Source organism: Leuciscus leuciscus (genome assembly GCF_965113295.1).
Source record: "Leuciscus leuciscus genome assembly, chromosome: 13".
Classification (NCBI taxonomy): domain Eukaryota; kingdom Metazoa; phylum Chordata; class Actinopteri; order Cypriniformes; family Leuciscidae; genus Leuciscus; species Leuciscus leuciscus.
Window position 1 is genome coordinate 3096662 of NC_138737.1, and position 27537 is coordinate 3124198.

A 27537-nucleotide genomic window follows, 5' to 3' on the forward strand; every position below is an offset into this window, starting at 1 on the left:
TTTTCTGCTTTCACTAAGGATGGACAAATTTATAATAATGCATGTGTCCTTTACTCTACATGCTGCATCATGATGTGTTGTTTTGCTGTGTCAGGCTGCGGACGACTGTGCCAAGGCCGTGATGAGGAATCTGAGCGCTCACGGGGTGAAGCTGGTGCTGCCGTCTCTGCTGGTGGCGCTGGAGGAGGAGTCCTGGAGAACCAAAGCAGGTCTGCTGCTCACTGCACACTGTTACATGCAGACACCGCATTCATTTCAGATATTACCCATGTTGATTTTACCATATGAATGTGTAAAAATGAATTTGTGTTTTTTTTTTTATGTGAATTCTTGGGAAGCTAATTAGTTTTTGAGAGTGTAGTGTTCAGCCCTATAATTATTTTTAAATGTAAATTTTTTTATTTAGTACGTTTAATAAAAAAAAGTATGTTTTTTTTATTATAGTACATTTTATTCAAATTATTATAATGATAATTTTGTATTATAATTACCTTTTTTTTATTAATTTTTTTATTATATTTTTATTAATCATCGCCATCTCGCATGGAAATGCAGAGCATTATCTAATTATTTCTTATAGTATATATGGTTTCTTTCATACTTATGTATTTTAGATTTTTATTATTTGTATTTTATAATGAATTATTATTACTGTCTCACATGGAAATGCAGAGCATTGTTTGTTTTATTATTTAAATTTTATTATGAGATTTTAATTATTATAATTATTTAATATATTTTTTATTAATCATTATCACTCTCACACATGGAAATACAGAATGTTTAAAATGTATTATTTTATATTTAATAATAAATTTGTTTTTTATTTTAATCTTTATAATTATATATTATTATTTATTTAATATATATTTTTTGTTGTTAATCACTATCATACATGAAGCATAGTGTTTTAGTTTTCTGTCTAATCCGTGTGCAGGGTCCGTGGAGTTGTTGGGTGCGATGGCGTACTGCGCTCCTAAGCAGTTGTCCTCGTGTCTGCCGAACATCGTCCCCAAGCTGACGGAGGTTCTGACGGACTCTCATGTGAAGGTGCAGAAGGCCGGTCAGCAAGCGCTCCGACAGATCGGCTCTGTTATCCGCAACCCTGAGATCCTGGGTATGAAACATTCACGTTTGAAGAAAGTTCTGTGTGTTGTGTAAATCTGCGTGTTTTGTTTGGGTGGGAGGTGTGGCACAGAGTTGAAGGACTGGGGCTTTAATGTTGTGATGACACTGAACTGATATTGTGAATTCGGCAGCAATCACCCCCATCCTGCTGGACGCTTTGACTGACCCGTCTCATAGGACGCATCACTGCCTGCAAACGCTGCTGGACACCAAGTTTGTGCACTTCATCGACGCTCCGTCTCTGGCTCTGATAATGCCCATCGTCCAGAGAGCGTTCCAGGACCGATCCACCGACACGCGCAAGATGGCCGCGCAGATCATCGGAAACATGTACTCGCTAACCGACCAGAGGGTAGGACATGATTCTCACCTGACCGCAACCTAAATATTGTGTTGATGTTAGAAATGTTGAAAAGTTGACAACCTCTGGTTCCTTTTTTCCCCACCCAAGAAATCCAAGCGGATTGGATGAGCCACATTTGCAACCATTCAAAAACAAAAGATACACACACAATACCCTTCAAAAGTTCATTAAAAAAATTTGTTGTTGGAAAAATGTATTCAGCAAGGACACATTAAATTGATCAAAAGTGACAGTAAAGACATTTATAATGTTACAAAAAAAATATTTTAAATAAATGCTGTTCTTTTCATCTTTCTATTCATCATAGAATCCTGAAATCTATCAGTTTCCACAAAAATAGGATCATGTGACAGTGAATACACTGAATCTGAAAATTAATAAATAATACATTACATTTTAAAATATATATTCAGATAGAAAACAGTTATTTTAAATTTCAATAATATTTCTGTTTTTACTGTATTTTTGACCGGAGCAAGAGACTTGTTTGTCAAAAACAAATTCTTAATGATTCCAAACTTTTCACTGTTATTGTAATAGCAGTTTTATTATTTAATATTTCAATGCATTCAGTTATTTATATTACTGTTTTTAATGTTTGTTCTTTTAAATAAATAATGTGGCTTGAGCATCCGTATACAGCCTGCAGTTTAAAATGGTTCATTCTGATTATTTATATAAAATTCTACTAGAATTAAATGCTTTAGGCCAGTAATTTTAGATGATAACACCTGTTAACCATGGTAAATCACTGTAACACACGGCCTTGAGTGGCTCATTGCTCTAATATCTTATTTTTTTCCTTTTAGGATCTGTCTCCATACCTACCCAGTGTGATTCCAGGACTCAAAGCGTCTCTGTTGGACCCCGTGCCTGAGGTAATATAGTCTGCACTGATCCGTGGAAACACTTAAAGCCCACTCTTAAAGCCATGTTATATGGGAAGGCTATTTTTAATGGCGTCTGTCAATCTCTCTCAGGTGCGGACCGTGTCTGCTAAGGCTCTGGGGGCCATGGTGAAGGGTATGGGCGAGTCTTGCTTCGATGATCTGGTGCCGTGGCTCATGGAGACGCTGGCGTCAGAACAGAGCTCTGTGGACCGCTCTGGTGCCGCTCAAGGTGATTCACTGCACCATTAGAGGGCAGCAGAGAGATGCAGAACACACACACACACACACACTAACAGGGCTTGAAGTGCACCTTTCCCCAGAGGACGACATGTGCTCTTAAAGGAACACACCGACTTTTTGGGACTTTAGCTTCTTCACCGCATCCCCCAGAGTTAGATAAGTCCATACATACCCTTCTCATCTCCCAGCGTGCCGTAACTCTGTCTGACGCACCCACCGCTAGCCTAGCTTAGCACAAAGACTGGAGGTAGCAGTGCTTCTCCTTCTGAGAATATAGTTCCCAGTATGTATACGGTTAGAAGATGGCTGTGTCTCATGTGACCTTGTTATTTGTACATGCTGTGACTATACAAATCACAACATGTAAATAGGAAAATGTTGGCGTTATTTTGTCACTTATTGGGAGTAGTATACTAGCTGGAGCCGTTTACATCCAGTCTTTGTGCTAAGCTAGGCTAGCAGTGGGTGCGTCAGACAGAGTTACGGCACGCACGGAGATGAGAAGGGGATGTATGGACTTATCTAACTCTGGGGGATACAGTGAATAAGCTAAAGTCCCAAAAAGTCGGTGTGTTCCTTTAAGTTTAATAGTTGTGTTTTTCCGTAATAAAGGGACAATCTATATATTGAGTAATTATGTTCTCAATAACGTCCTGTGACGGTGAATTAGACGCCAGATATAGTTTAATTATAAGCAAGCCCAAAATAAATCGAGAATCTTATTTTAAAACATCTATGCTTCCCTATTGCCAGATCCTCATTCAAAAAGATGAGAAAGATATTTATATTATTAAATCATCGCTTTATGAAATTTAATAATCACTTTAGGCTCTATCACGATTCCTGTTTTTCTATCCTCAATTTTAAGACCTCTTAAAATATAATAAAAAATATTATGCCATTTAAGATATTACATATATATGGACGCTTGTTTCCGCCACAGAGTGAAAAATAAAAAAGGTAATTGCGACTTTTTAATCTCACAATTCTGACTTTTTATCTCAGAATTACGTGATATAAAGTCGCAATTGCAGGTTATAAAGTCAGAATTATTCTCAGAATTGCATGTTTATATCTCGCAATTCTGACTTTATAGTACGCAATTGGGAGATATAAAGTCAGAATTGCATGATATAAAGTCGCAATTGCGTGTTATAAAATCAGAATTGTGAGATATAAACTATTCTGAGGTAAAAAAAAAAAAAAAAAGTCTGTCTTGTTTTCCCTTAGAATTGGACTTTATCTCACAATTCTGAGAAAAGATGTCAGAATTGCGAGATATAAACTCACAATTATGTGTTATAAAGTCAGAATTGTGTGATATAAAGTCCCAAGACTTTATAACACGCAATTGCGACTTTATTTCACGCAGTTCTGACTTTATATCTCGCAATTCTGAGAAATAAAGTCAGATTGTGAGATAAAAAGTCGCAATTATCTTTAAAAAATTGTTTATTCTGTGGTGGAAACAAGCTTCCATACATATAAGATAAGACTTTTTATGACCTTAAATTTCATAAAACTAGAACTGAGCAAAACAGTGACTTTTTTTATATGTATATAGTTCGCACACATCTATTTTTAGTCTCAAATGTGAGTGAAACACTCGCACCGTCGAGCCCTGATTACACCAGCATACCAGTGTGTGTTTGTCTTTCTGCCTGACTGTATTAGGCAAGGCCAGGCAAGTTTTATTTATATAGCACATTTCATAATTCATACACTGTGGCAATTCAAAGTGCTTTACATAGAAAGGAATAAAAATAATCATAAAATAAAAGCAAGGAAAATTAAAACAGTTATTCAAAACAGTTATAAAATTTCACACTATGGTAATTCAAAGTGCTTTGCATAGAAAATAAGCACAAAATAAAAGCAGTTATAAAAGGAATTAGTTAGAGTAAAACGAATTAATTGTATTAATGTTGTGTTGTATTCCTCTGTTAGGTCTGGCTGAGGTGATGGCAGCGTTAGGTGTGGAGAAGCTGGATAAACTGATGCCAGACGTGGTCCAGACGGCCAGTAAGGTGGACATCGCTTCTCACGTCAGAGACGGATACATCATGATGTTCATCTATCTCCCGCTGACCTTTGGGGACAAATTCACCCCATACGTGGGTCCCATCATCCCCTGCATCCTAAAGGTCAGACAACATGTTTAAACACTTAAACACTAATCATTTCGCATTGTTTCTCTTGTGCATTTTCAAATTCAACGGAAGTTCAAAAAGTTTCAAGTTCAACACAATTGTTAAAAAGTATTTAAATTGTTTGATGTCAACATGAAATCAAAATGATGTGATGCTTTATTTTCTTAATAAAATAAATATAGATTTATTATGAGAATGTTTATTTTAATAATTAAGCAAATGTTTACATTTTAATATTTAAGAATGTATTTTCTTACTAATAAATTATTAAAGTGGTTAATGTTTATTTTTCTAATTTATTTATAAAAATAAATCTTAAGAAATGTATTTTCTTAGTAATAATAATTTATTACTAAGAAAATAAATATCTCAATATGTATTTTCTTAATTTAAATATTAATTAGTTAATGTGAATGAATGTTTATTTTCGTTATATTTAAGAAAATAAATCTTAATAAATAAATAAATAAATATTTATTTTCTTAATACATTTTCCTGGTTATTGTATGTATTGCATTGATGGATCAGTCCATGTTTCTCTAAAGAAAAACTTTCATTAAAATGTAATAACTGTCGTTAACTGTATTTTTCTTTGACTTGAACCAATAATATCCTATACTACTTTTCACAATTCAGTCACGATGGCATTCATTCCTTGTTGTTTCTCACTAAATATTGTTTCACTCTCAAATTCATAATTGCGTTGCATTACGTTACGTTGTTTATCCAGGAATATTGTTCTCAGCTTGTCAGAGAGAAGCTGGTCTGTTTGATTGACTCTGGGTAGATAAAGATCTCTCTGTGTGTGTGTGTGTTCAGGCTCTGGCCGATGAGAACGAGTACGTGCGAGACACGGCCCTGCGTGCGGGCCAGCGCATCATCAGCATGTACGCCGAGACCGCCATCGCTTTACTTCTGCCAGAGCTGGAGCAGGGCCTGTTCGATGACCTCTGGAGGATCAGGTACCACACACACACTCTCCCATCAGCCTTTTATAGGGATAGTTCACCCAAAAATTAACCCATGATTTACTCACCCTGAAGCCATCCTAGGTGTATACGACATTCTTCTTTCAGACGAATACAATCAGAGTTATGTTATAAAATGTCCTGGCTCTTCCAAGCTTTATAATGGCAGTGAATGGCCGTTTATGTCTTGAAGTCCATTAAAGTGCATCCATCCATTATAAAAGTGCTCCACACGGCCCTGCGGGGGTTAATAAAGGCCTTCTGAAGCGATTGTGTATGAAAAATATCCATATTTAAAACTTTATCTACTAAAATAATTCGCTTCCAGCAAACGGCCTACGCAAGTCGACTTACGCCAAAAGAGTAACGCTGGACCTGACAATTAAACAAATGCGGATAGAGCAGAATTAGAAGTCTAAAACGAGAATTTGTAAAGAGAAATGTGGGAGGAGCTTGAGTTTGTTGCCCAGCCCTGTTTGTTTGAACCGCGAGAGGCGTCAAAGCTTACGCTACTCCTACATCTACGTCGTACATCGTCCAGTGTTGCTCTTTTGGCGTAAGTCGACTTGCGTACGTCCGTCTGCTAGTTATTTTAGTCCATAAAGTTCTAAATATGGATATTTTTCATACACAATCACATCGCTTCACTTCAGAAGGCCTTTATTAACCCCGCAGAGCCGTGTGGAGCACTTTTATAATGGATGGATGAACTTTGAAGGACTTCCAAAAACACACCCATTCACTCCCATTATAAAGCTTGGAAGAACCAGGACATTTTAAATATAACTCCGACTGTATTCGTCTGAAAGAAGAATGTCGTATACACCTAGGATGGCTTCAGGGTGAGTAACTCATAGGGTAATTTTCATTTTTGGGTGAACTATCCTTTTAAATGGTCCTTCCATCAGTTCACAAGTTTAGACTGTTGCTGATGCTGAGGTTTTGTGCTCTCTTAGATTCAGCTCGGTGCAGTTGCTAGGAGACCTGCTGTTCCATATCTCCGGGGTATCGGGAAAGATGACAACAGAGACGGCGTCAGAGGATGACAATTTTGGCACGGCCCAGTCGAACAAGGTAGCACATAATGAGCCCCTGGATTCTTGGCATTCAGGACAGCTGTGCTTTCATTAGAATACGAAAATATATTCCTCACTTCCTGTTGTGTCCTTGTTCTAGGAAACATTGTGTGTAAATGTTGTATTTTTACTGACTTTCCCCAGGCCATCATTGGAGCACTGGGCGCAGAGAGACGTAACCGTGTGCTTTCGGGGCTCTACATGGGCCGCTCAGACACACAGCTGGTGGTGAGACAGGCGTCTCTTCATGTGTGGAAGATCGTGGTGTCCAACACGCCACGCACGCTTCGAGAAATCCTGCCCACCCTCTTCACGCTCCTGCTGGGCTTCCTGGCCTCCACCTGCCCGGACAAGAGAACGGTACAACCACTGCACTGCATCTTCAGTCTCAACAGAAAAAACATGCATGTGTGCACTGCAAAATTGTCTGGTTTCCAGTCCAAATATCAAAAAATTATTAAATCAAGATGCATTTACTAGATAAGTCAAATTAGATCAGATATTATGTCTTGTTTTCCGGGGGAATTAATCAAAACTAAGTGAGTTTTTGCTTAAAACGAGCAAAATTATCTGTCGAGATAAGAAAAATAATCTTGTTTCTGTTTGAATTAAGATTATTTTTCTTACCCCGTGGACCTTGTTTTAAGCAAAAACTCAGTTAGTTTTGATTAATTCCCCCGGAAAACAAGTAATAATATCTCATCTAATTTTACTTATCTAGTAAATGCATCTTGATTTAAGAATTTTTTTTTATATTTGGACTGGAAACCAGACAAAAATACAAGATTTATTATTTATTTTCTTTTAATCATTTATTTTTATTTTTTATGAATAATATACCATAATGACTTTTATAGTAGGACTTATGTAGTTTGTAAATCAGTGTGTATTTACCTTCATATGCATTGTGCTGTAATGTTTTGTTTTTATTATTATTATTTAAAAGATCTCTTTTTTTTTTGGTCTAGATTTTGATTAATAAAATACAGTAATGAACTGTAGTAGGACTTTTATATCATTTGGAAAGCATTATGCATTTTAAAGCATTATCCACATTGTGCTGTAATAATGCAAATTAATATTCCATAATTATGCCATAATGAAATTATTCAATACTTTTTAAAATTATGATAAATTTTTTTTGTCCAATTTTTATTTTATTTTTCAAATGTATTTATTAATACATTTTTTGATGAATAAAATAGCGTAATGAATTATAGTAGGACTTTTGCGTCATTTGGAAATCAATGTGTATTTAGCATTATCCGCATTGTGCCGTAATGTTTCCGTAATTATTTATTCTTTCATTATTAATTATTAAATTTCTTTTCATCATAGATTTTGATGAATAACCGACAGTAATGCCTTGCTCGTGTTGTTAAAGTTAATGGTCTGTGTTTCCCCATCTGTCCTGCTCCAGATCGCTGCTCGTACTTTGGGTGACCTGGTGAGGAAACTGGGTGAGAAGATCCTGCCCGAGATCATTCCCATCCTGGAGGAAGGTCTGCGCTCAGACAAGAGTGACGAGAGGCAGGGCGTGTGTATCGGCCTCAGCGAGATCATGAAGTCCACCAGCAAAGATGCAGTGAGTGGCAGCTGATAGAATAATGCTCAGCTGCTTGATTTTTGTTCATATCATTGGCCGAACAATTTGTCCCAGGAACTCCAAATGCGATCAAAATTGGTCAACCAATCAAAATGCGGCATGAACTCAACCAATCAGCATGTTTAGCGCCCAAGTCCCACCCCTGAAAGTCCTGAACTTCGTTTAGACCCTGGTTCCTGCGGTGGAAACACACCGAGTACCAGCCCAAAGTTCCTGGGGGAAGTTCCTGCGGTGGAAACGCAGCTATTGATCATGTGACTGATGTTTGTGTGTCAGGTTCTGGTGTTCTCCGAGTCTCTGGTTCCCACCGTGAGAAAGGCGCTGTGTGATCCTCTAGAGGAGGTCCGTGAAGCGGCTGCTAAAACCTTCGAGCAGCTCCACGCCACCATCGGTCACCAGGCCCTCGACGACATTCTGCCGGCGCTGCTCAGACAACTGGTACTGCTTTCTACCCACAATCCTCGCCTTTACCTTGCACTACTGTTCTAAACACTACTGTTCACAAGTTTGGGGTTGGTAAGATTTCTTAATGTTTTTGGAAAGAAGTCTCTTCTGCTCACCAAGGCTGCATTTATTTGATCAAAAATACAGTAAAATCTGTAATACATACGTCAACATTTGAAGTGGATCAAAACCTTTCATCAAAGTTATACATGAAATTTGTCTTAGGACAACTTTGATTAACTTTTTTGATCCACTTTAAATGTTGACTACTGTATTTGCAAATATTATTCAATTTTAAAGATTCTTTGATGAATAGAAGGTTCAAAAGAACAGAATTTATTTGAATTTTTTTTTTTTAATTGTCTTTACTGTCACTTTTGATCAATTTAATGCATCCTTGCTGAATAAAAGTATTGATTTCTTTAAAAGACGTCACACTTTTAACCCTAGTTGCCAGTTTCTGTCACCCAAGCTGCTTTGAAGCATGTATGTTTTTTGAAAAGCACTCAAATGATTTTGCTTTTTGTTGCAGGAGGACGAAGAGACGTCAGAGTTTGCGTTGGATGGATTGAAACAGGTCATGGCTGTGAAGAGTCGGTCAGTCCTGCCTTATCTGGTTCCCAAAGTGAGTTCTCCTTACTAATGGCCTCTTTTAACTAACCTGATTTGTAGACTTGTGTATACAGGCTTTGACTAACTTCATAAAAGCAGCTTTTTCTGGCCAAGAACCGCCAACCATCTCACTGACATTTAAAGTGATCAACCACAGTTTTTTTTTAGTTTTTTTATGTAATTATATACACAACATTTGTTTACTTGTTGCTAAACATCTCAATGTACACTATGATATTTCAAAGATTTGATCTCACAAACCTCATTAAACTCTTGCTGCTCATTATATCCACCCAATTCTCCTTAAATCCGACTTTGGTTCCCTGTGCACAATGAAAATTTCAATTTATTCTATTGAAATCTATCCAAATTATACTACAGTACACTCACAATTAGCAATATGCACTATTTGTTAAATCATCAGAATATTAGTCAGCGGTATATTAAAAGTTGTAAATATAGTAAATCCTGCTTTATATACATTTATATTGCACACATACAGTAAAATCACGTAAAGCGATATATTCTATAGCAAATCTCACCTGCCTGATTTTTAATTTTGTAGCAAAATGTAACTATTATCGCTCAGCTCTATATGTAAAGTTGCATATATAAGTATGTCCAACTTTATCCACATATACTTATGTAGGGCAAATATACTTTATAGCAAAACTCAACTGCTTGATTGCTTGTATCATTGCAGTATTTATACTATACTATTTTATCACTCAGCTCTAATTTGCTAAATGCAACTATAAGGCATTAAGATATTATAAACATTGAGAAGATGATTTTCTGTAAAGCTGCTTTGAAACAATGTGTTTTGTAAAGACTGCTGTATAAATGAATATGACGACTTGATCCCGTGGAACCAGCCAATCAGATTGTAGCTTGCTGCATTGAGAAAGCTCTTGCTATTTTTTTTTTTTTTTTAGTCTGCATGAGATCTGTGGGTGTTTTGTCTCAGCCTGAGACTAAAATATTCCTTGCACTTGTTTAACTGTTATATTTTGTATCCTCTATAGCTGACGGCTCCTCCTGTGAACACGCGCGTTCTGGCCTTCCTGTCCGCGGTGGCGGGAGACGCTCTGACGCGTCACCTCGGGGTGATTCTTCCCGCGCTGCTCTCCTCTCTCAAACAGAAGCTGGGCTCAGAGGAGTGCCTGCAGGTGAAAACCACAGCTGTCAATCATTCATACTGACCAATCAGCTCTTACTGAAACGGAAATGATGAAGAATCAGAATATAAGTGTAAATGTGTCTTTTATGGCCTTCGACAGGAGCTGAGCAACTGTCAGACTGTGATCCTCTCGGTGGAGGATGAAGTCGGCCAAAGAATCATCATTGATGATCTCCTGGAGGCCACGCGAGGAGCAGACGCGGGGCTGAGGCAGGCGTCCGTCACCATCCTCAACGGCTACTTCTCTCGAACACGACTGGACTACAGCGTTCACACACGCACACTGCTGTCCGGCCTCATGCGGCTCATGAACGACCCCAACCCAGAAGTGCTCAGCCAGAGCTGGGAAACCATCAACTCCATCACAAAGGTAAACAAAGCTTTCATCCGTGCAGATCTTCTCAAAACACCCTGTTTATACCTGGTGTTATCATCTCATGTGATCATAAGACACGGGTAGATTAGTTTCATGATTCCTGACCTGGGAAGCTTTGTTTCACTTAATCGATTTAACCTTACTGAAACATTTTCACAGAAGTTTCTTTTATATTAAAATTGATTAGTGAAGTATATGTAGGTAAATATTGCCGTTTATTACTATGAATCATTATATTGTTGCTTATGCACTACCATTCAAAAGTTTGGAGTCTTTATAACAAAAAAATACAAATAATTTCAAATAAATGCTGTTTCTTTTGAACTTTCTATCTAAAAAATGAAAAAATGTACCACAGTTTCCACAAAATATGAAGCAGCACAACATTGATAATAATCATACATGTTTCTTGAGCAGCAAATCATCATATTAGAATGATTTCTGAAAGATCATGTGACTCTGAAGACTGGAGTAATGATGCTGAAAATTCACAGGAATAAATTACATTTTAAAATGTATTCACACAAAAAAAAAGTTATTTAAAATTGTAATAATATTTTAGATTTTACTGTATTTTTGATCAAATGAACGTGACCTTGAAGAGACTTCTTCCTCTTATATGCATTACATCATTTTTTGCTACAACTAGGATTAAATGGGAAATGTGCTGAAATATGACTGTGGTATCTGGTTGCTACATTTCTCATAGTTTCATTATGTTTGGGGTTGTGAATATAAAACTGTGTGTGTGTGTTTGTGCAGAAACTGGATGCTGCCAGCCAGCTCTCCATGATCGATGACCTGCACAGGGACATCCGCTCTGCTGCCGCTGAGGTCAAAGGTCAACACTTACCTGGCTTCTGTCTGCCCAAGAAGGTGAGCATCGCTTAAGAGAGTCAAACTGCAGAGCAAATGTCAGCACATATCATCTCTGATGGCATATAATCAATTTAGAAGTGTTCAGAAGGACACCGTCTTACCTAAGATAGTACTGGGTAATATAAGGCAACTACATGGGCTAGGTGTAGGGTCAGGGTTAGTGCCTAGTTATTACCCAGTTATTTTAATCACTATAAGTACATAATATGTACTTGCGGAACATGACTGTAAAATAAAGTGCTACCCAAATTAGATTAAAAGTGCAAAATAACAATTATGTTCAAGATTATAACTGAATGACACTCACTGTATTAAACATAGTGATGTTTTTTGATAGCACTGTAACAAACTACTACATATTGCACACAATTTTACATACTATTTTTAAAAGTTGTAGTATATGAAAGAGTGCTTTTGTTAACTTAAACTGTTATAAATCATTTTAAATTAAAATAAAGCTGAAATAAAATAAATTATAAATATTACATGAAAAATTTAAAGTAAAAAAGAACTGAAAATTTTAATTTGAAGTACCAAAATATATGGAAGGAATAAAAAGTAAAAAAGCTAATTTTATTGTGCAATTGCGAGTTTATGTCTCGCAATTCTGCCTTTTTTCTCAGAATTGTGAGAGATAAAGTGTGCATTGGGAGAAACAAACTCACAATTTCGGAAAAAGAAATCAGTATTGTGAGATAAAAAGTTGCAAGTATCGTTTTTTTTTTTTTTATGGCGGAATTACTAAACATGAAAAATAAAGAAAGCTAAATCGATATATATGAAAAATAAAATGACAAAAGCACATCACAAAATTACTAAAATTAAAATGGAAAAACTGAAAAACATTAAATAAAAGCAAATTCAAAATACTGTAATAGTATACAAATATGATACGAAATGCTGTATGCCCTCTACTCAACATGTATTTCCTTCAGGGAGTGACGTGCATTCTCCCCGTGCTGAGGGAAGGTGTGCTGACAGGAAGTCCTGAGCAGAAAGAGGAAGCGGCTCGAGCGTTGGGAGGAGTCATTAAACTGACATCAGCGGAGGCGCTCCGGCCCTCTGTGGTCAACATCACTGGACCGCTCATCCGAATCCTAGGAGACCGTTTCACTTGGTCTGTGAAAACCGCTCTGCTCGAGACACTCACTCTACTCCTGGCCAAAGTGAGTGTCCATCATGCCTCTCTCCTTATGTTGATGCAGACCCTTCATTCACACTCATGATTAGTGTTGTCAAAAGTACCGACTTTGGTACTGAAATTACAAAAATGTGACGCTTTGAGTGCGGTTGAGCTGAATCATAAACGCCTCTGATTGGCCATTATGTTCACGAGCTCATCGGATATGTCTGTGATTGGCTACAATGATCAACGTACGGGAGCGTTTGAGAGAAGCACACGAGCTTTTGAAAGCACAAGCAGCCGTCTATGCTTTCAAATGCTCCCGTGTGTATCTGTGTAAGCGCTCGCTGAAGAGTGTCATTGATGTATATAATATGTGTTTGAAGCGCTGATCATCATAGCCAATCACAGACATATTTGATGAGCGTGCGAGTACAATGGCCATTCCGAGATGTTTACGACTCTGCTCAACAGCGCTCAAAGCGTCACATTTTTTAAATTTCAGTATCGACTTGGTCCCGAAGTCGGTACTTTTGACAACTCTACTCATGATTACTCTGTGTCTGTGACCCTTACAGGTGGGCATCGCTCTGAAACCGTTCCTGCCGCAGCTCCAGACCACCTTCCTCAAGGCTCTTCAGGACTCGAGCCGGGCCGTGAGGCTTCGGGCCGCAGAGGCTCTCGGTCAGCTGGTCGCCATACACACTAAAGTAGATCCACTGTTCACCGAGCAGCTGGCGGCCATACGCAACGCTGAGGACTCTGGAGTCAGGTAGAGTTTACGCTTCCTCCTTATTTCGAGGTTTGAGTTCTCGAGTGTGGTTGTGCAAATGAGCAGCCGGAGCGCGTTAAATGGATACTTCACTGATTAGCATTAAGCTTTGTATCAGTAGAAACCCGGTAGTATTTTGGAATGACCGTGCTTCCCTCCCTCATGTCCCCCTGAGACGAGAGATTTCTGTATTGTGTGTCTGGAAAAAACCTCTGATGACTCAAAAATCTTAATTTAGCGTCATCAGAGGCTTTTTTGTGCAGAGGCGAGAGACTCCAGCCAATAGGAGGAGCTCGTCCCGCATGTGTTTAACCCGCCCATAGGGGGATCTCACGATAAAACACTGTCTTTTCAGTTTCAAGTCGACTAGTAGCCTAGTTGTATCATTTCTCCCGATACTGCCCTCTGTAACCGGGAGGCGTGGCTTGGGAGTGTCCTCGTAGGGCAGCGAAGCAAGTGCATTCTGGGAGTTGTTGTCTTTCATCCACATGAGCCAAAAATACATTTTCTGGCTTTTCTCAGTCTAGAAGGCACCAACTTCTAAAATAATTTCACATTTCTACTATATAAATGACCCAATTTAAATACACATTCATCTTTCCAGCAGTGAAATATCCCTTTAAGAGTTTTCTGTTAGAACAGTGTCGTGTTAGCGGCCCCTAACTTAATAACTAATGATCTTTGCAACGGAAGTGAATCAATCAAAACTAACTTTAGCTGGACAATAACTTTATTCTAGAACAGTGGTTTTCAAACTTTTTCAAGAGCGACCCTTTTTTTTTTTTTTTACGCGACCCATAGGCCTGTATATTCTTAAGCCTTTTCTTAGCAACCGCTTTTGATGATGCACGTGCAGTGGCCTATCCGTGACGCGATCGCAACGCAAAGTTGATTCTGCACTCTTTTGATCTAGCTAAAGCTACAGGGATGCTAATTAACCGGTTAACCATTAACCATTGTAAGAATTTTAACCAATTAATATAGCCTACTATCGTTTGATGTATGCTTAAAAAATTCACTAAAAATATTCCACAACAAATCCTTTAAATTTAATGATATTCAGAACAGAACAAGAATGAAAAAAATATCTATAAACAAGCCAAAACGAAATAATTTCGTTGGGCTCACCTAACTCTCTCATTCGAATACATTTTTTTTTTTTCATATTCGCGATTTATTTGGATGCTAAACTATTATTTATTATAGGCTTCTAAGAAAAAATGAAAATGATTATCCCCCCAAATTTTAAATATTTATTAGGTTTCAAAAAATATAAAAACTTTTAATTTAAGTGAACTTAAAACAAACCTTACATAAACCCATTATAAATGTCATATTTACCTGTGCCTTTCCTGTCTAACAGATGTGAAATATACAGAAATTGGATAAGGTTATCAAAACATTCCGCACTGCATAAATTATAAACTAAATATAGAGAAATCCGTATTAAAGCTACACGCATTCTTTAGTCAAGAGCTGTTAATAATTTTCTCCGAGAATTAGCTGCTGCCACTTTAGGACCAGCCACAGCTGACGATCTCACGCATCCCATTCTCTCACTACGCTTTACTTTCATTTAAGATTTTATTTAACTAATTTAAGACTGTTCTTGTGAGGATACTCGACAAAACGGACATTTTGGCATGCATGTGTGTTGTTCGTTCTAGCGCGAAAGAGAACTTGATACTGGCGCGCGTCTATCTGTGGGTCGTGTGTATGTGTGTGTGTCAGGAGGACATTTACTGACAGCGCGTTCTCTTTTGTCTTGTCGCGCATGAAGGTTTAAAAGCATTTGCATGAATAAGAGCGAGATCATATAACGATAGCTTAGTCACCTGTTGTTGTTTCTGACGTTTCATCGCCTGTGCCGCATCCGCGATACCACGGAGGAGCAGGACCGAGCCTATATCGATGCGCGCGCGTCCGCGTCCGGGAACATCGCGTGCCGTCTCGGTTTTCTTTCCGTCAACTTGTTTGTGAGGCGCCGCGCCTCACAGAAATGGACCAAACTCAGTTGTTTAAATAGCCATATTTCGCGTGTTTCTTTTATATAGGCCTATAGACTATGATTTTATGAAAACAAATTTTGTTTTTTAATTTAATTATATTTTCCTTAAATCATCCTGGCGACCCATTTTTTAAGTCTCGCGACCCACCCGAGGGTCGCGACCCAGGGTTTGAAAACCACTGTTCTAGAACTGCTGTAAAGCCAAAACAATCTCTGTTACTTTAATTTCCTGTTATCGCTGTAAAGCTGCTTTGAAAAAATCTATATTGTTAAAAGCGCTGTATAAATGAAGCTGACTTGACTAGAACTAGTGATGTAGTACTCGAGACCGGTCTCGAGACCGATTTCTGCTTTCTCTGACTCGTCTCGGACTTGTTCCTTCAAAGACTCGGTCTTGACTCGGCATAGGCGGTCTCGTCCCCATCACTAGTCCACTAGAATACATACCACTAGAAAATTTTAATTTGCTCTGCATGTCCTAACTATGATTAAAAAAGTCAGGGTGGGCTTAACATGTTGATGACAGAGCAGCACTGTTGAAGCAGTTAAGAAAAATAGGCAGAAGATGATGCATGTGGTAGGGATTTTTTGATACTTGATACTTTTGATTACTTCATTCAATGTGTAATGTCACCAAGTTAGATAAATGCTTTTATATATTGCAGAACAGAATGCAGAAAAAGAGAAACATTGTCTTAAAATCGTTTCGCCACCTGAGGTTATAACTATAATGTTAGCCCCCATACAAGGACGCAATAATAGCAAGATAACGTTAGCTTCGCGTTTCCCAGTGAGCATAAACAACGGCGGCGTCGTAAACAAATTTAGTAAAAGTTGTCAATAGCCTATAAATGAACATTCAAATCCATAACAAACTGTGGGTGAAAAATGGATTTACCTGTTCTGCAAAAACATAGCAACTGAATGTCGGATTGGAAGCCCTTTTGCCGGCGGAGTTCTCGCCACATTTCGAGGGTTTTTCCGATGTAAATTCGGGACTTCGCACGTTCCTTATCCTTGTCCCTCTTCTTTACAATTTGTTCATCGGAACGTCGTCTCTTAAGTCGTGTGTCGGCCATAATTCAAACTTCCCCCACACCCCCTTCATGTCCACGCGCACTAACCCCCAAACCACACCCCTCAAATACTTCTTGTCGGTGATTGGCTGGAGCACTGTTTGTTGTGTTCCGTGGTGCGGGTGAGCCCAGTTTGTTTTTGTTGCCGTTTGTGGAGCCTGTGGTGTCTAGAGAGACCGCGTTTTTTTACAGTGTGTTCAGGGGACAGGCAGCTAGCGGATAGTGAGGAGATGTTTGCTGTATGTGACAAAAAATGTTTTGGCCTAAAAAACGCGTGGCATCACTTAGAGCACCTTTAAGACGTTAAGACTGCTCCTCTAAACAATTCCCAATCTAGCTTAGTCTGTAGGCCTAACTGTTGATTATTAACTGGGGTGATATTAAATCATGAATATGAAAACTGACATGTTTTATGGTCTTGGTCTCGACTCCTAAAGACTCGGTCTCGACTCGTACTTGCTTCCTCAAAGACTCGGTCTTGACTCGGACTCGACTGAATTTGAAAACCAACGGACTCAGTCTCGACTCGGACTCGACCCTTCAAAGACTCGGTCTTGACTCGGCATAGGCGGTCTCGTCCCCATCACTAACTAGAACACTATTCAAATACACTATTTGTTGTTTGTCAAAAGTAAAACTGTAGTTGTGCTTGTCAGTCACTGTGTTATTGTTGGTGCTGCAGGGAGACCATGCTACAGGCCCTGCGCTTCGTCATCCAGGGTGCAGGTGCAAAGGTCGACCCCAGTATCAGGAAGAACATCACCACCACACTGCTGGGCATGCTGGGACATGATGAGGTACAGCAAGTGTTTCAGTTTTTGTTTTTGTTTTCCTTGAGAGATTATAAATCATGCAAAATTAAAGTAAAGACTAAAGTCCCATTAGTTAAAAGTTTAGTTCACCCAAAAATAAAAATGTATCCCATGATTAGGTGTATATGACATTCTTCTTTCAGCCGAACACAGAGTTATGTTAAATAATATCCAGGCTCTTTCAAGCTTTAAACCACTTTTGATATTATAATGTTAAGATTAACATTCAATAAGATTAATAAATGCTGTAGAAGTATTGTTTATTGTTAGTTCATGACAACTAATGTAGTTAACTAATGCTTAAAAAATTTAAACTTATTGTAAACTGTTACCAATAGTATGAAGACAACTTTTAAGTTAATAATGTTTAAGTACATTTTGAAAATGACATTAACTAAGATTAATAAATTATTTAATAGTATTTTTAATGCAAACGAATGTAGTTAATAAATTGAACCTTGTTGTTTTTACCAAAATAAAAGTTAATTCCTAATTAAATATATTAGCAATTATGAATGTTATTATGATTCCTTTTTGTTTTTACACTTAAAGACATAAGAATGTGAATGCATGTGTTTTTGTCTTTATAACAGTATCTAGCACAGGATGTGGTTGTGAGAGTGTCATTGTCGCCTTACCTTTCTCTCTCTGTGTGTGTGTGTGTGTGTGTGTGTGTGTGTGTGTGTGTGTGTGTGTGTGTGTGTGTGTGTGTGTGTGTGTGTGTGTGTGTGTGTGTGTGTGTGTGTGTGTGTGTGTAGGATGCCACGAGAATGGCCTCTGCAGGCTGTATTGGCGAACTTTGTGCCTTCCTGTCTGAAGATGAGCTCAAGAGTGTCTTACAGCAGCATGTCCTCGGTAAGATCACACATGTCTCATGCACACTTCCTGGTAGTAGTTTGTGATGCAATGAGTCAAGAAAACCACTGTAATCCAGATCATATTATGCCCTTCTCCTCCGTCATATGCTTGTCTGTCTCTGTCTCTGTAGCGGATGTGTCTGGTGTGGACTGGATGGTGCGTCATGGCCGTAGTTTGGCTCTGGCCATCGCAGTGAAGTCCGCCCCTGATCGGCTGTGTGTGGATGAATACAGTTCCTCTGTGCTGGAGGCCGTCTTATCTAGTGCCACCGCAGACAGAGTAAGAGCCGTGTAATATCAGCATATTAGGAAAACGATGACAACAGTCAAAACTCTTGAATATTCAAACATTTGTTCATTGCATAAACCTTTCAAGCTTTCCCAAATCCACTGTCTTGTTTGCAGCTCTGTGTAGTGATTAAAGCCTGTGACTCCTGGACAGTGCTTAACACCAGCTAATAAGATTGGAGCTCATGATTTTCACAAGCGCTTAGTTAAGACTTGAGTTTTATTTATATGCGCTTTCCTGTCGCTCAAACAGTAGAGCGCTTGCAACGTCAAGGTCATGGGTCCGATTCCCAGGGAAAGCAAGAACTGATAAGAATGTAAATGTGTACCTTGAAATGCAGTGTAAGTCGCTTTGGATAAAAGCATCTGCCAAATGCATAAATGTAAATATAGCGCTTTTCACTATACACAGTTTCAAAGAAGCTTTACAGAAAATCAGTTTTAGTGTTTATAATATCTTCATGCCTTAGTTGCATTTATCAGATTACAGCTGGGCAATAATATTGTTCGATTTTGCCACAATACATGCAATCAAGCAGTTTAGATTTGCTATATAGTATATATCGCTCTACGTGAATGTACTGTATGTATGCAGATGAAATTAGATATTATATAGAAACTTTATATAAAGGGATATGCGATACAGTTTACATTTTGCAGTGATATAGACCAGGGGTTCCCAAACTTTTCCATGACAAGGCCCCCCAAATACCACTAGGTTCTGACCAAGGCCCCCCTTTTGCAGGATGTGTTATTGAACCCATCGACAATACTATGGCAAATGTAGAAATAAATAAATAAAACATCTAGGTGAACATCAGATTATGTGATGGTGTTTGATACCAGCCAATCAGAAAGATTATAGAGATGAACCGATTACAATTTTCAAGGCCAATTCCGATTTGTCATTGAGTTCGACCTGCCGATACAGATTTTAGCCGATTCTGATATCATTTTTTCTAACCACTTTACAGCACACACAAATATTTATTTTCTATATATATATATATATTTTATAAAACACCACTTTTATCCAAACTGATTAATAAAAACAAGTTTAAATGGGTACATTTTCTATAAATATTTTTGAGTCTTCATTTTCTTTTCTGACATAGCCTACTCCAGTTCTTGTTAAAACACACTATACATGCAAATTATGTGCATTTTTGGTACTTTTTGTGTGAAATCATATTTATTTTGTCCATCAAAAGTGTGCTTTCACTTTAATTGAGCGTGAGCAGCGCAGCAAAAATAGACTCGGCGCCGAAACCCTCCACTTCACTATTGCTCACGGCACGCGACGCTCCTGCTTGACGCTCACGCGCTGCTCCTGCTCGCGGTGTGAATGCACTCACTGAACATGCACGCCGAAAAAAATTCGAGCTGCTCACGCGCCGCTCGCGGTCTGAAACGGCCATAATTCACAAGGTTTCCTACATGTGCGTTCTGTGTGCACGTGTGATGCTGATGTTGCGCGATGTTAATCATGCGGCGCCCGAGTGCATTTGAATCGGCATTATGTCAGACTGAAAATCACGTGAAAATCGCCCAATTCTGGTCACCAACCGATCAATCAGTTCATCTCTAAAAGATTAGCATTAAAAGTATAATGTTCAGATAGGCTTTGCAACAAATTATTATAATGTTATTTCATAACAATACTCATATTAACAAATTTTTTAAAACTTTTTTTTAACTCTTTTTTTCCGCTTTTTTCCCCAACTTGCTGCGGCCCCCAGTTTGAAAACCACTGATATAGACAATCTAGCAAGTGAGATTTACTATATGTAGATATTGCTTCACGTGAGTTTACTGTATGAACGCAAGTATAGTAAGTACTGTACTCATGAAGTATCAAACTCGTGAAGGCATGAAAGGGAAGTTGCGATAGTCTGTTCTTCCCTATTGTACCGTATATCCAAGTGAAACAGATTCTAGAACAAGAACAAATGTAGGGCGGGGCTTGATCATCTTCATGATTGGATTGGATGGTTGTGGTTTGCTATTGGTGGATCTCATGTGAGTGACAGGTTATCCACCCTCGTCATCAGAGAAGAGAAGAGATGCTGCACGAGGGAGGGTTTCTAATTCAAGATTACGAGGCACATGAATAAAAAATGATGTTCACGGATATATCTTTTATAATAAATACTGCATTATTACATCAAAATTAAAATGGACAATGTTTTTATGGTGATAATACAGTTTACAATTTTCAACAATGTAACAAATAAGAAACTACATTTACGTAGTTTATGATGTAGTGCATAGCATAGACTTGTATCTGTGGCTCTGCTGATTAAAGGGGTGGTTGATTATGATTTCACTTTTCTAGCTTTAGTTAGTGTGTAATGTTGCTGTTTGAGCATAAACAACATCTGCAAAGTTACAACGCTCAGTTCAAAGCAAAGGGAGATATTTGCTTTTAAAGAAATCACTTTTTAAGGACTACATGTCTGTGACTGCAAGCTGTTGTAGCTCCGCCCCCTGTGCGGGAAGCAGCAGCTCGTTTGCATTTAAAGGGCCAGACACAAAACTTAATGTGTGTTTTTGCTCACCCTCAAAAATTGGCAATTTTAACATGCTATATAAAAATATCTGTGGGGTATTTTGAGCTAAAACTTCACACACACACTCTGGGGACATCAGAGACTTATTTTACATCTTGTGAAAAGGGCATTATACCACCCCTTTAATTCTCATCGATGTGTGTGTTCTGCAGATCCCCATCGCCTGCAGTGGCATCAGAGCCATGGGTTTCCTGACGAGACACCAGCTCCGCACAGGAGGAACCGAGGCCGTGTCACCACGCATCATCACACAGTTCGTGAAGGTGAGTCTGCACACAGCCTGCTGCATAATGTTACACTGCATACTTGTTGTAAAGTCTTACCAAAAAAGTATAATGCGTTAACTAGAATGAACAAAAAGCAATTCATTTCTTACAGTATTTATTTGTCTGTTAACATCAGTTACTAAAAATACAGTTAGTTCAGATTTATTAAATAATATGAACATTAAATGTGAACTTTTGATTTAATTCATGTGTTAGTAAATGTTGAAATTACCATTGTTTGTTCATGTTAATTAATATAGTCAACTAATAGTAACAAATGAAACCTTATTCTTTGTGCAACAAACATTTCAAACTGTGGAATGCCTCATAATATTATGTTATATTCCATGTGGACAGAAAATGCACACTTTCTACAGTATACATGCTACATACTGTATGCTTATTTAAAAGATGATTCTTAGTATGCCATTGCGAACGTACACAAACGCACATTAGAAGTGTTGATCTGTGAGTGTGACTCTGTCGTGACTCCTCCCACAGTCTCTGCAGAACCAGTCGAGTGACATTCGTCTGGTGACGGAGCGCGTGCTGTGGTGGGTGTGCAAGGAGGCGGAGACTCCCGCTCTAGAGCCCAATCTGGTCAAACCGGTCATCAAGGCCCTGCTGGACAACACCAAAGACAAGAACACCAGCGTCCGAGCCCAGAGCGAACACACACTCGTCAGCCTGCTGCGACTGCGCCAGGGAGAGGAGCGCATGCAGGTCAGTCATGTGGCATGAAAACTAAGTCACGTCGCATTTACTCATATAGCGCTTCATACGATACAGACAGTAGCAGCTCTACATTAACTAAAGACATTAGTTATTCAGCTCGAGTCTATGTTGATTCGATTCAGCTACAAAGCAGCTCTGCAGAAGACAATGATGTCATTATCAGTGTTGGGAGTTACTTTTAAAGCAACACTAAGGAACATTTTTACCTTAAAATAATGTTTCCAAAATCGTATCAGTGGTTCATCAAGTCGTAACAGGGTGAAAGGCACTTCTGGGTCCGCTCTGCAGCCCTATATCTGCTATAAACACACTCTGCAAGTTTGCCCAACCGGGTCACGTTTCTGTAGTTCGAATGAGACATAAGAAAACTACAAATTTGACTTGCTTTACGTCAAGCGTTACAATAGTCATTATTTAGTTTTTCTTCGTTTCTGATGTCGCAATACATCATACTTTCATGAAATCATGCATCATACTCTACCTCGTCTGTGGACATCGTTCATTCCAAAGCCGGTGCTAGATAAACAGCGAGCGAGCGTGCGACAGTCGGCGTAATGATTTACAATAGCGGTAATGGACAATTCCGCTTCCAACCTGTAGGGGGACCGAAGAGGAAAAGTTCCTTAGTGTTGCTCTAAAAGTAATGCATTACAGTATTGTTACCCCCTTAAAAAGTAACTTGTAAACATTACTTGTGCATTACTGTTCTCATCTGACTGAGGCTCGCTCTATTCCAAGCTTTCAGGTATTTCTGCAGTAATGCATTCAACAACGATCGCTTTCTTTTTCTTTTAAAAACACATTTTGACCTCATTATGGTGGTTAATTTTTAATGCAGCCGTTTAAAAAAAAATTAAGCAAATAATTAAACTGAAAAGTAACGTTCATTACTTTAAAAACGTAACTCAAATATGAATATGCACATTTATAAAGTAATACATTACTATATTCATTACATCAAAAAAGTAATCTGATTACTTAATGTGTGGTTTTTTTATGCGTTACTCCGCAACACTGGTCATTATCCAGCTCAATTCAGTTCTTACCCGATAATGTCAGTGCAGTCTAATTCTATTCAGCAGAATTCTATTCTAATAATAATATTACTGAATATTAAAGGAGCATTTCACCCGTGGAAACATTAATCTTTATTGAAAGTGGGTCATATATGTAGTCGAAATGTAACGTGTATTGCCGCCTTGACCAAGGAAAGACCAAGTAACTTTAGGGCGCATTTGCATGGAAGACAACAACTCCCACAATGCACCACATTGCACAGCACTGCAAGCCACTCCCACTAATTTTCACAACACAAACATCCACGAACATCTGATTCAACCATCAGACTTTCGAAATCCTCTTCTTCCATATCATATTGAGTACCTTCCGCCATTGTCGTAACCTCACATCTGGCACCACAGCGCCTGTTAGCTTAGCTTAGCTTCCAAACAAGATGGCGGATATTGCTTTTAGTTTCTGCAAGTGAAGTCCCACCCACTGATCTGTAATAGGTCTGTACCGTGAGTGGGTCCCACCGCCTGGAAAAATGAGGAACGAGTGTTTGTAGTCTGAACCCTTCTACAAAGATATGGGACTTCCTGCTTAGAATGATGCAAAATGACGATTTCTACATCATTATAAGCAGGAACTGCAACACTGAAATCCGTATTTCTCCCGTCTCGGGAAAATGAGGGAATAATGCACGACCATTCAAAAATATGACTGGCTTTCTAACGATACAAAGCTTAATGCAAATGGGTGAAGTGTCCCTCTAAGTGTTTTTTAAACTCTGACCAAACAAACCAAAGGTGAATATTCACAGCTTGACCTTAAAAGTCGCCTCGTGACCAATCACAGTGCAGCAATTCAACTACCGTTTGCATGTGTGAATTTGTTTCAGAGCATCAGTGCGATCCTGGACTCGGCCAGTAATGAGCTGCTGTCAGAATGTCACCGCAGATCCTTGAAGAAGATCTCCAGCCTTCCCGACTCCAACGAAGAGATCGACGACACCATCCTCACATGATTGACAGCTTCAGCCCTGCTCGCGATCATTGTAGTCACTGATGTTCTCAGAGATCCTGCATCACACTCTCCTCACGCTAGCTTTGACTGTCCTCATCATTTACGCCACGAGGAAAGCCTGGGAAAGTATTTATTGAGCCGAGCCCCTAAAATCATCGTCTAAAATTGGCATTTTCCTTAATTCCCTGGTAATTTGTAAATGTGCGTTTTTTCTTTTGGTTTTCTTCTGAGATGAGGTATTCATTTGTGCCAATTCTTTACAAATTGATGTTTTGATTCCCTTTTTTATTTAGTTTTGATGGTGAGCAGTTCCTCGCTGTGTCAAGCTGTTGTAAACGTGTGTGTGTGTGTGTGTGTGTGTGCACTTGTGTGTGTGAGAGAGCGAGAGAGACGCGTGAGCCATTAACAACCCAAAGGATGTGATGCTGATTTTTCCAGTTAGCGCTGTGTCCACAAATAATGGTTGTATGAATAAACAGAAAATGAAAACCTTGGTTTAATAAACGGTTTGACTTAAAGAAATAATGTTTGTGTTTTAATGCTTGACATTTTATGCATAATAACACAATATTAATAACTCACTGAAGTATCATTTTCTAGAGAAATTACCCACGTTTAAGACGCTGTACTCAAGATTCTTGTCTGTGGTTTTACAGTTCAAGTAATTGAACTGAAATAATTCAGAAATCTAAAACTATACACTAAAAAAATCTGTAAAATATCAGTTTTGTAGAAAAATAAATATATATATATATATATATATATATATATTATATAAATTTCAGACACATCTGTGGATTTAGTCATCACAAACCCATATTCATGTCAATTTTGAGCTCATATGCAACACAATTCAGCCGATCCTGGGGAATAAAATCTGCAGTTTTCTGACAGACTGTCAAAGTTTAAACTGCTTTGAAAAGTTTTCTGGCTCTCACTGAGAAAGTGCTGAGATGACATGAATATATTTCTGTGTTTGCACAAAGGAAGAAAGAATGAGACAAAAAGGGCACTGTATTGGTACCATGGTATCAGATGGTAATATTTTCAACAATATTGTATTTGGCCCTCATGAGTAAATATGCTATATACAAGGTACTTTTAAAGTTTTATCAACTTTAAGGTTTATTGGGTGATAAAACGCTTAAACATTTTGCTGCAATGACACTATAAATACAAATATGCATCTATTACATTTATACACTGCCCGGCAGGGAAAGAAAATGCTGTTTGGATCTAAATATGCAAATGTTGTGTTATTTAATAATATAAATGTGATGTTATTTCCATCAGGAGGTGCATCAGTTTTTGGTCCAGATCTTGTATTGTCAATGCAAGAGTCCAGCGCTCTGTAAAGTCTCCTCCAGCACATCACAAACACTTTCACTGAATTTAAGCTCTGGAAATGATTCTTCATGCATAATCACTGCAATAATGATCCAATCAAAGACTCTTAAGCATTTGCCTATTATTTAAATCCAAACAGCAACTTTTTTTCTTTTCTTTTTTTGGCCGGGCATATAAGGGTCAGTCTCAAATAAAGATGCTAATATAAAGCTAACCTCAAGAGGAAAAAAAACGTGAAAAATATTTTGAAAATATTATGCATTATGTAAACAAGGAATAATGTATTGTTGTTGTTGTAGTGTAGAAAATTTTAACGTTTTGCAAATGAAAAATTACAACCTGACACTTAAATTCTTTTAAATTAAATTTAAAAAATGTTTGTCATTGACTTATTTTATATACACTATACCGTTCAAAAGTTTGGGGTCAGTACGATTGATAAAAAACAATTAAAAAAACTGTAATATTGTGAAATATTATGACAATTTAAAATGACTTTTCTCTATTTTGATATATTTTAAAGTGTACTTTATTCCTGTGATCAATGTTGAATTTTCATCATCATTACTCCAGTCTTCAGTGTCACATGATCCTTCAGAACTCATTCTAATATGATGATTTGCTGCTCAAGAAACATTCATTATTATTATCAATGTTGAAAACAGTTGTGTACAATTTTTTTTTAATTCTTTGATGAATAGAAAGTTCAAAAGAACAGCATTTATTTAAAATAGATTCTTTTCTAACATTATAAATGTCTTTACTGTAACTTTTGATCAGTTTAACACTTCCTTGATGAATAAAAGTATTGATTTATTGTTTTTACCTATTCTTACTGACCCCAAACGTTTGAACGGTAGTGTTTAATGTTACAAAAGCTTTAGATGTCAGATAAATGCTGTTCTTTTGAACTTTCTATTCATCATAGCATCATGAAATAAAAATGTAAATAACTGTTTTCAACATTGATAATAATCATAAATGTTTCTTGAGCATCAAATCATAGAATGATTTCTGAAGGATCATGTGACACTGAAGACTGGAGTAATGATGCTGAAAATTCAGCTTTGATCACAGGAATAAATTACACTTTACTGTATATTCACATAGAAAACAGCTGTTTTAAATTGGAATAATATTTCACAATATTACTGTTTTTGTTTGTATTTTTAATCAAATAAATGCAGCCTTGGTGAGCAGAAGAGACTTATTTTAAAAACATTAAAAATCTTACTGACCCCAAACTTTTGAACGGTAGTGTGTGTGTGTGTGTGTGTGTGTGTGTGTGTGTGTGTGTGTGTGTGTGTGTGTGTGTGTGTGTGTGTGTGTGTGTGTGTGTGTGTGTGTGTGTGTGTGTGTGTGTGTGTGTGTGTGTGTGTGTGTGTGTGTGTGTGTGTGTGTGTGTGTGTGTGTGTGTGTGTGTGTGTGTGTGTGTGTGTGTGTGTGTGTGTGTGTGTGTGTGTGTGTGTAATTAAATGAGCGTGACATCCTTTGATCCTTCGTCAAAGGGCTCGTTGTCGAAAACGTTTTTCAAAATAACTTTTACATACTGACGCTTTCATTCTTTTAAATTAAATAAAAATTAAAAAAACATTTTGGATATCTTATTTGTCTTTACCCTATTTTATGATTTAAAAGAAATAATAATAATGTAATGAGCGTGACATCCTTCGTATGTTTGGCTCGTTGGCGGCTGTTACGTCATATGGCGTCGGCGCGCTCTGATTGGTCCGTTAGCCGCGCTG

General features: G+C 37.9%; 1 protein-coding gene and 2 long non-coding RNA genes across 3 annotated transcripts in view; 1 reads left to right on the forward strand and 2 right to left on the reverse strand.

Annotated features, from left to right (window-relative positions):
• gcn1 (GCN1 activator of EIF2AK4) overlaps positions 1 to 24970 on the forward strand; it is a 60262-nt gene extending 35292 nt beyond the window's left edge. The window contains exons 36-58 of the mRNA XM_082187815.1: positions 95 to 209; positions 938 to 1117; positions 1260 to 1480; positions 2302 to 2370; positions 2473 to 2611; positions 4570 to 4766; positions 5592 to 5734; positions 6697 to 6814; positions 6961 to 7176; positions 8237 to 8401; positions 8699 to 8860; positions 9399 to 9491; positions 10504 to 10647; positions 10759 to 11028; positions 11797 to 11910; positions 12849 to 13079; positions 13615 to 13808; positions 17575 to 17689; positions 18463 to 18559; positions 18693 to 18841; positions 21572 to 21682; positions 22187 to 22408; positions 24321 to 24970. Coding sequence (XP_082043941.1) covers positions 95 to 209; positions 938 to 1117; positions 1260 to 1480; positions 2302 to 2370; positions 2473 to 2611; positions 4570 to 4766; positions 5592 to 5734; positions 6697 to 6814; positions 6961 to 7176; positions 8237 to 8401; positions 8699 to 8860; positions 9399 to 9491; positions 10504 to 10647; positions 10759 to 11028; positions 11797 to 11910; positions 12849 to 13079; positions 13615 to 13808; positions 17575 to 17689; positions 18463 to 18559; positions 18693 to 18841; positions 21572 to 21682; positions 22187 to 22408; positions 24321 to 24446 — 3591 coding nt within the window. The 3' untranslated portion in view covers positions 24447 to 24970. The remainder of the gene's footprint in view (positions 1 to 94; positions 210 to 937; positions 1118 to 1259; positions 1481 to 2301; positions 2371 to 2472; positions 2612 to 4569; positions 4767 to 5591; positions 5735 to 6696; positions 6815 to 6960; positions 7177 to 8236; positions 8402 to 8698; positions 8861 to 9398; positions 9492 to 10503; positions 10648 to 10758; positions 11029 to 11796; positions 11911 to 12848; positions 13080 to 13614; positions 13809 to 17574; positions 17690 to 18462; positions 18560 to 18692; positions 18842 to 21571; positions 21683 to 22186; positions 22409 to 24320) is intronic.
• Positions 14421 to 17608, reverse strand: LOC309512375. Its single transcript, XR_014210973.1, has 3 exons — positions 17484 to 17608; positions 15994 to 16123; positions 14421 to 14536 (listed from the first exon to the last, which is right to left on the reverse strand). It is a non-coding gene; the product is annotated as an uncharacterized lncRNA (long non-coding RNA).
• LOC309512376 lies at positions 19861 to 20605 on the reverse strand. Its single transcript, XR_014210974.1, has 2 exons — positions 20152 to 20605; positions 19861 to 20120 (listed from the first exon to the last, which is right to left on the reverse strand). It is a non-coding gene; the product is annotated as an uncharacterized lncRNA (long non-coding RNA).
• Positions 24971 to 27537: the final 2567 nt, after the last annotated feature.